We start from the raw sequence: 7,500 nt of genomic DNA, 5'->3' as shown, positions 1-7,500 counted from the left end.
TGGGGATTGGACCCAAGGGTATTCTACCTCTGAGCTACACCTCCAGCCCTATTTTATTTTATTTTTTATTTTGAAACAGGGTCTCACTAAGTTGTGGAGGTTCTCACTTAGTTGCTGAGGCTGGCTGTGAACGTTCAGTCCTTCTGTGTTAGCCTCCCAGGTACTGGGATTACATGTGTATGCCACAATGGCAGCTCAACAGTTGAGTCGTAGAGACTAATCAGAAAATAAGTGAACTTAGGAAGAACTACCAATATTTTTACCCTCTCACTCCAAGGTCAAATAGAACCTAGGGTGGTGGTGACGGGACCTCTCTAAGGGATCTTCAAGTGTGGTAAGTCATCTGACCTCCTGAAAGAGAGGGTTCATGAAGACTCAAGACTAGGAGCCATCAGATCATGTCCTGCAATAACGAGTGTCACTGTAGAGGGAAATGTTCCCTATGCTTCAAGGGAAACCAAATGGTCAGCTAGACCATGGCCCGTCCTGGTAGATGGCATAACTCATAAGAGAAAAGCCTCACAAAGTCCTTCAGAGTAACCCTGAGGACACTTGGCTGACCTTAACAGCAAAATTATTTTTTTTCCATTAATATGCCAACCATTTGTATTTCCTCACTTTGAAAGACCAAAAAAAGCATCATCTATCTAGAAATAAAGAAAGGTAAAGGGATCCACATGTATGGTATGTAACCACTTTCTCATATCTAACCTGCACACAGATGTTCCCAGACAAGGTTCTGTCCAACAAGGAGGCCCTCAGAATAGAAGATTGCTTGCAAATGCCTACACATGGCATTCTTGGCTTGGAAAGCTGATCACTTTTTCAGCTTACCTAACTGCCATTGCTTGGCAGAGGGCTCCTAGGGAACCGGGCTGGGCTGGGATCTAGAACTGGCCTAGCATAGAGGAGGGATGGGGCTATAGACGGGGCCAAAACTGCACATCAGAATCAAATGGAACAAGTAGGATGGGGAAGGACTGAACAAAGAAGAGGAAACTGTTCTGCAACAGTGAAACTCCAACATGAGCAACTGGAGTCTTCCTCAGGAGCCCAGACAGGGGCCCATGAAGGATGGGAGAGAAGTAGAAGCCTGGGAGATTCTGGGAGTTCCAGAGAGCTCTGCGGGCCCCAGAGACTCTAGGTGGTGATCGAGCATGAAGGCAGATGCAGTGCAGGAAAACCAGGGTTCCAACAAGGGAAGAGTTCCTGATCACACAGGATGTCTTTGAGGACTCCAGGTGGCATTGGGATTGCATCCTCTGCCTGGAGCTCTAGGAACCAGCCTGCGGTCTTGCAAGGTGGGAATGCTGGTGTCTGAATGAGGACCCTTCATGACATTTTCTAGAAGACTCTTCAGTGCCTGTCCACTCAGCTGAACTCTGGGGATCCTACTGCACTCTGAGACACTGAGGTTTGCTTCTATTTTCAGACAAGCTCAAGACATTTTATCTGTGAAAGAAAAATCCCCAGGCAAGGGACTAGTCTTCATGCTTTTTTCATAGTGGAGGCTTCTAAGCTTTTCAACATCTGCATTATAAGAGTCTCTTACCAAGACCTTAAGTTTACTCATGAATGCCCAGCCATGATCTCAGCTTCTTGGGAGGCCTGACCATCCAGGTCCTGGTTGTCATATTCTCCTGTAGAGCTTCCTCCACCCATAGCCTTTCTCTATAAGATGGTCCTTAGCTCTAGTATGCTCGTAGGGTAATGCGCTGAAGGAAAGTGATGGCTGGTGGCGAAAGCACCATCCATCCTCAGCTCTGGCGGATGCTCTTAGTGTCCTCTGCTATTACAGGGTGCGACCTTTGTCAACCCCATTCACCAGCTTCCTTTCTCCTCAGCAAACTTATTTTATAAAAAATTATGTTTCCCCAACATAGAGCTACCAACTTGGTCTTGATTATCCAGCAGGAAAGTATAACCAAAACCAAGTGTGCCATTCTGGGGTATAAAGACAGAGTCATATTCATGGTATCATTTAAAAACTTTCACTTTATTATTATTTTTATTATTTTATATATACTTTATAATTAACTTTATAATTTACAGTGATACTTTGTTTTTAGACTCACAAGAAGAGATATGTCACTGGTGCCCAAAACCTCTCTCCAACAGAGTCTTTATAAGATGCTATAAATGACCTGTCTGTTTTGAATTTTTGCAAGCCCAGGACCATTGGTCACCTAAAGAAAAAACAAGATACTTGGTTGATGGATGGATCTGCCAACTATGTAAAAACAGAAGCTAAATAGGAATGTAGAATCCTTTTAGTAAGAAAATTATTTTAGTATTAATTGACAGGATAATAGGATGATAGTAGTCAATATATTAAATTGTATACTGAGTTTCTTAAAAATATAGAGTGAATTAATTACCATAATCAGAGATTTGTCAACTATACCCAAGATGCCATCAAAGAAATAGCTAAATAACTAAGTGCTACTAGAATGATGACCCAGGAAAATCAGAAAGTTCTAGATATAAATTAGCTGAGAATGCTGGAGTTGATGACCCTTATAATCTCTTCTTGGTAGACATCTTTGAGAGCAAAATTTGCCAGATGTGAACTGAATTGGAAAGAAAGAGTAGTAATGTATAATAAAGGGAGGAGAGACTTGTGAAAATATAATCAAGTCTTTTTTTTTAATCAAAGGAATGACTTATGTAACCACAATTTTGTAACTTGTATATAAGGTTTTGTGTGTGAGTTCCATCTTCTGAGAATTGTAAATGCCAACCCTTTTCCCAATATCTCATTCTAGAAGAAATAGCCAGCCACCTTAAGATTGTGAGACCAGGCTCCCAGCAGGAGGAGTATTTTCAGAAATTTGCATTAGGAATATAAAAATTGGACAGGCTTCCAGTTCAGTAGTTGCTTGCATGTCTGGCACACCTGCTGGCAAGATACTTTTTGCCAAAAGTAAAATCACCTTCTCCAGCCAGCAAAAAAATAAATTAAATAAATAAACAGCAATTTGTGATTAATTAATGAAACATTTCAACTAATTGCATGGATATGTGGATGATTTCTAAAAATATGAACTTAGTAAGGCATTAACATGTTTCTAAAATCAGATACAGAAGATTCTAGTCTTACTTAAGTAGTCCCTCTTATTTTTCTCCTCTTTTTCCCATTGGTAAGCATTAAAAAACTTCTTATACTTCCATGCTTTTAATTTTAATCTAATCAAACAGTTATTCATTCATCAATATCCCTCTGTTATTCCTTGATCCATACTGCACATAGGAGCACATACTGCTCATCAAAGTAGCACTTACAAGATGTCCAGCCAACCAGCACATGTACCTGATTGGGTCACTCTTTATTGTCTGAGAGTTGATTTTGTTCAAGATAGCTTATTTTAGGACTTCCCCTATGATACCTGAAGGACACACAAACTCACATGTGCATGCACACACATACTTGCAGAAACAAGTGAACTCTCTTAAAGTTGTCACAGTTGCTCAGGAAACAGATTCTGGTACCTGGAGTTGTGATAATGTTTTGATATTAATTAGTTAGTTAATTTGTTTCATGAAACCTCGCTTCCTGACAACTTAACCTTAACAACTATTACTGTTACTTTCTCACATTTGTGATGAATTCAGCCCCAAAGATTGCAAATCCCCTGTTACATTTTTTTTGTTGTCAAGACCATCCAGTGGCTAAGAAATGATAGTTATCAATTTGGCAACAATTATAAGCCAAGGCAAATCAAAAGCAGCCTGTGAAACAACTAGACACACTCTTAGGTGTTTTAAATATGGAAATGACAGTATTCCTGCCCTAGTAGTTTCTTCCTCCTCCTCCTCCTCCTCCTCCTCCTCCTCCTCCTCTTCCTCCTCCTCCTCCTCCTCTTCCTCCTCCTTCTTCATAGTACTGTGGATTGAACCCAAGTGTATTCAGCCTCAAAAGTACAATCCTAGTTCCTTTAAATTTTTTTTGTTTTGAAACAAGTTCTCTCTAAGTTGCTGAAGGTCATTCTAAATTGCTGAGGTTGGGCTTGATTCTGTGATTCTCTTGCTTGAGCCTCCCAAGTACAGAGATTACGGGCATGCCTTTCCATAGCTGGCTTTTCTCTTGTTTGCTATGGAGTTGATAGTGTTTATTTTTGCATGGGGTCCTTTTTTTTTTATTCCTCCTAGTGCTGGATAAATTGGTTCTATAATTTTCTGCTTCCATATAAATATAGAACATACATTTAAACAAATATAACCAACACTCGACCCCTGGAAAAAACGGGGTCCAGGTCGCAAGGCCCTGGCCCTGGGCAGGGGTCACACGGGGCACGCTGGACCCCCAGAAAAACCGGGGCCCGGGCCGCAGTGTTACCAAGTGCCTGATCCCATAACCTCCTCAACCCACACATACTGTCTTCTCTTATTTTTTTTAAAAAAAGGAAAATAAAAAGAAAAAAGAAAAAAATATCAGAGAGGGGTCAAGATGGCTGTGGCAGCTGTCAGGATACTGGAGATGCAGACAAAATTTATCAAAGTGAACTGGAACTTTTGAAAAAATTCCCCGCGATGGAGGACTGCTTCTTCTCTACATCCTTAAGAATCCTGGACATCATCTGTAAGGAGAGAGTTTAGCGGGAGACCTAGGAGGAAGGCGGTGTTGGAAGTGATCTCCGCGATGGCGGTGGAGACTTGTATTTGGGAGAGGCAGAAATCTGATCCTACCAACCTTTTCTTCAGGAGAAATTACCCCAAACGTTGAATGCTACCATTGTGCATGCTTAGGAACACTGGACAACATGCAGAGTGAAAAAAGAGCTTAGGAAAGATTTGAAATGGTGGAGGCAGTGGCAATGGCAGCAGCCAGTACTCAGGGGAGGCAGAGATCTGATGCATTACACCTGGAACTTTTGAAGAAATAACCCCAGAGGCAGAATGCTACCACCACCCACCGTCGGGAATGTGGGACAACCTGCTGGGTGAAGAGGGTGCTCGGATCGGAGCCTGCCAAGGGGTGAGGCCGATGATGGGGACAGCAAAGCCGGGATTGGAGCCTGCCATGAGGCAGGGCCGGTGCTGGGGCCTCCGACACCAGGATAGGAGCCTACCGAGTGGTTAGACCGGTGCCGGGGCCAGTGAGGCTGGGATTGGAGCCTGCTGTGAGGCAAAGCCGCTACTGAGGCCTCTGAGGCCGAGATCGGAGCCTGCTGTGAGGCAAGGCCGCTACTGAGGCCTCCGAAGCCTGGATCAGAGCCTGCCAAAGAGTTAGGCTGGTGTCGGGGCCAGCGGGGCCGGAATCGGAGCCTGCCATGAGGCAAGGCCGGTGCTGGGGCCTCCAAGACCGGGATCAGAAGCCTGCCGAGGGTTTAGGCCGGTGCCAGGGTCAGCGAGGCCGGGATCGGAGCCTACTGTGAGGCAGGGCTGGTGCTGGGGCTTCCGAGGCAGGGATCGGAACCTGTCAAGGGGTTAGGCCAGTGCCAGGGACAGTGAGGTTGGGATTGGAGCCTGCTGTGAGTCAGGGCCGGTGCTGGAGCCTCCGAGGCCTGGATTGGAGCCTGCCGAGGTTTAAGGTCGGTGCTGGGGCCAGCGAGGCTGGGATCAGAGCCTGCCATGAGGCAAGGCTGGTGCTGGGGCCTCCAAGACTAGGATCGGAGCCTGCCGGGGGTTTAGGCCAGTGCCGAAGTCAGCGAGGCCAAAATTGGAGCCTGCCATGAGGCAAGGCCGGAGCTGGGGCCTCTGAGGCCAGGATAGGAGCCTGCCAAGGGGTTAGGCCAGTGCCAGGGTCAGCAAGGCTGGGATTGGAGCCTGCCCTGAGGCAAGGCTGGTGTTGGGGCCTCCGAGGCCAGGATCAGAGCCAGCCGAGGGGTTAGGCCGGTGCGGGGGCCAGCGAGGCCAGAATCGGGGCCTCCCATGAGGCAAGGCCGGTGCTGGAGCCAGCGAGGTCGGGATCAGAGTTTTCCTGGTGGCTAGGCCACTACTGGGGCTGTCAAGAGTGGGATTGGAACTTGCAATGCTGCATGCACAAAGAAATATCAGAGAAAATAAAAACCAGATGCTGCCCCTAATTAGCAAAAACTAGGAGGAGAGGGGTAACAGGAGGAGGTCGAGTTATAGAAAGGACCCTATAGCGAAGCAATTAAGGTGACCAATCAGAGGGGATGGGACGGGGGAGGATGGAACCTCTTTAAAACTCAGGAGGTACATAAACAAATGTATCAAAGATAATCACCAATCAAGCATGGGATCGAGGGAGGGGGAGGGAACAGGATGGGGATTGTTTGAGGGCTAATTGGATGATGTGTTCCTGTATATCCTCTCAAGTCTTGTATTCCAGTGTGATGTATGATTATAATGCACCAATAAAAATATATTAAAAAATTCAACACTCAAGGAATTTGTGCTTTTAGCATATTTTACTGAAGATTTTTGATACTGGAAGAAAAGGAGATTATGTCACACCCCATACAGAAAGCTTCCCAAATCTTTATGAAGCTATTTGTGTCATTTTCAGCTTGCACATTCCAAGCATGGGGTTCAGCCCTGCAGGGAGCCTCTGGGCCTCTCAGAGCCCTGCAGCCTCATTCTCTTCCTCTTTCAGTTTATGGACAAACTCGAGAAGGCGGGCAGTTTCCTCATCCCGGGCATTTCGGCGAACACGTTTTTCAGCCAGTTTTTCCAAAGCACGTAAAAGTTTTCTCCTGGCGAAGGACTTTTCTTTTATTTCTAGACCTTTTTTATAATGAATAATTGCTGTCTCTTCAGAATTCTTGTGATACTGTTGGAAACGGCCATAGTGGAAATGAATGTCTTGCAGTGTGTGATCATCAAGGTTCTGCAAGCAGAATGCTTCCTGAAAATTTTCCTCTGCCTTTTCATGTTGGCCTTTTTCTGCATACATTCCAGCCAGGTAAACATAAGCCATGGCAAATGTGGCCTTTATTTCTAATGTCTCCTTAAATTCCTGTATCGCCATTTCAATCAATCTGTTCATATTTTCTCTCTCCTGCCCTCTAGGCTGCATGTTTGTATCTTCCTTTATGTGGATTATTTGTGTTCTGTAGCAGATCCCTAGCTGATAATGCACATAGGAAGAGTTGGGTGTGTGCTGCAAGGCCCTCTTTAAGAACTCAATAGCTTCCTCCATACAGCCTTTCCTTCGGTAAAACTTGGCTGCGTACTGATAGACACAGGTCTGGGAGGACATGTTGTTCAGAGCTTCTTTAACATATTTTTCTCCTTCATCTTTCTTTCCTACATACTGAAACTTCAGGGCCAGAAGAACCTTAATATATGCATTGTTTGGATTTAGCCTGACAGCCTTCTTTAATAGTTCTAGGGAACCTCCTTTTCCATTGTTGGCTGATTCATTCAAGTAATCCAGGCGGTAGGTGGCAATGGCGTACCCAGCGCTGAATTCTGGATTTTCAGGGTCCATTTCCACAGCCTTTTTGAAGCAGGCCTGGGCCCGTTCATAATTCTTTCTCCCACACTTCAGCAAGGCCCATCCTTCCTCACAGTCCATCTCAAGACATTCCACCC

At 45.1% G+C, this 7,500-nt stretch overlaps 1 protein-coding gene across 1 annotated transcript in view; it reads right to left on the bottom strand.

Annotated features, from left to right (window-relative positions):
- LOC308262412 (uncharacterized protein) overlaps positions 1 to 7,500 on the bottom strand; it is a gene marked incomplete at its 3' end in the record, with an annotated part of 63,448 nt that overhangs the window by 24,552 nt on the left and 31,396 nt on the right. Inside the window, 1 exon segment of the mRNA XM_080694830.1 lies at positions 6,573 to 7,500. This exon segment is cut by the window's right edge and continues 398 nt beyond it. Coding sequence (XP_080550956.1) covers positions 6,573 to 7,500 — 928 coding nt within the window.

The sequence above is a fragment of the Muscardinus avellanarius genome (genome assembly GCF_963383645.1).
Source record: "Muscardinus avellanarius genome assembly, chromosome: 4".
Lineage (NCBI taxonomy): Eukaryota > Metazoa > Chordata > Mammalia > Rodentia > Gliridae > Muscardinus > Muscardinus avellanarius.
Note: the sequence above shows the minus strand (reverse complement) of the source record. Positions and strands in the feature narration are given on the sequence as shown.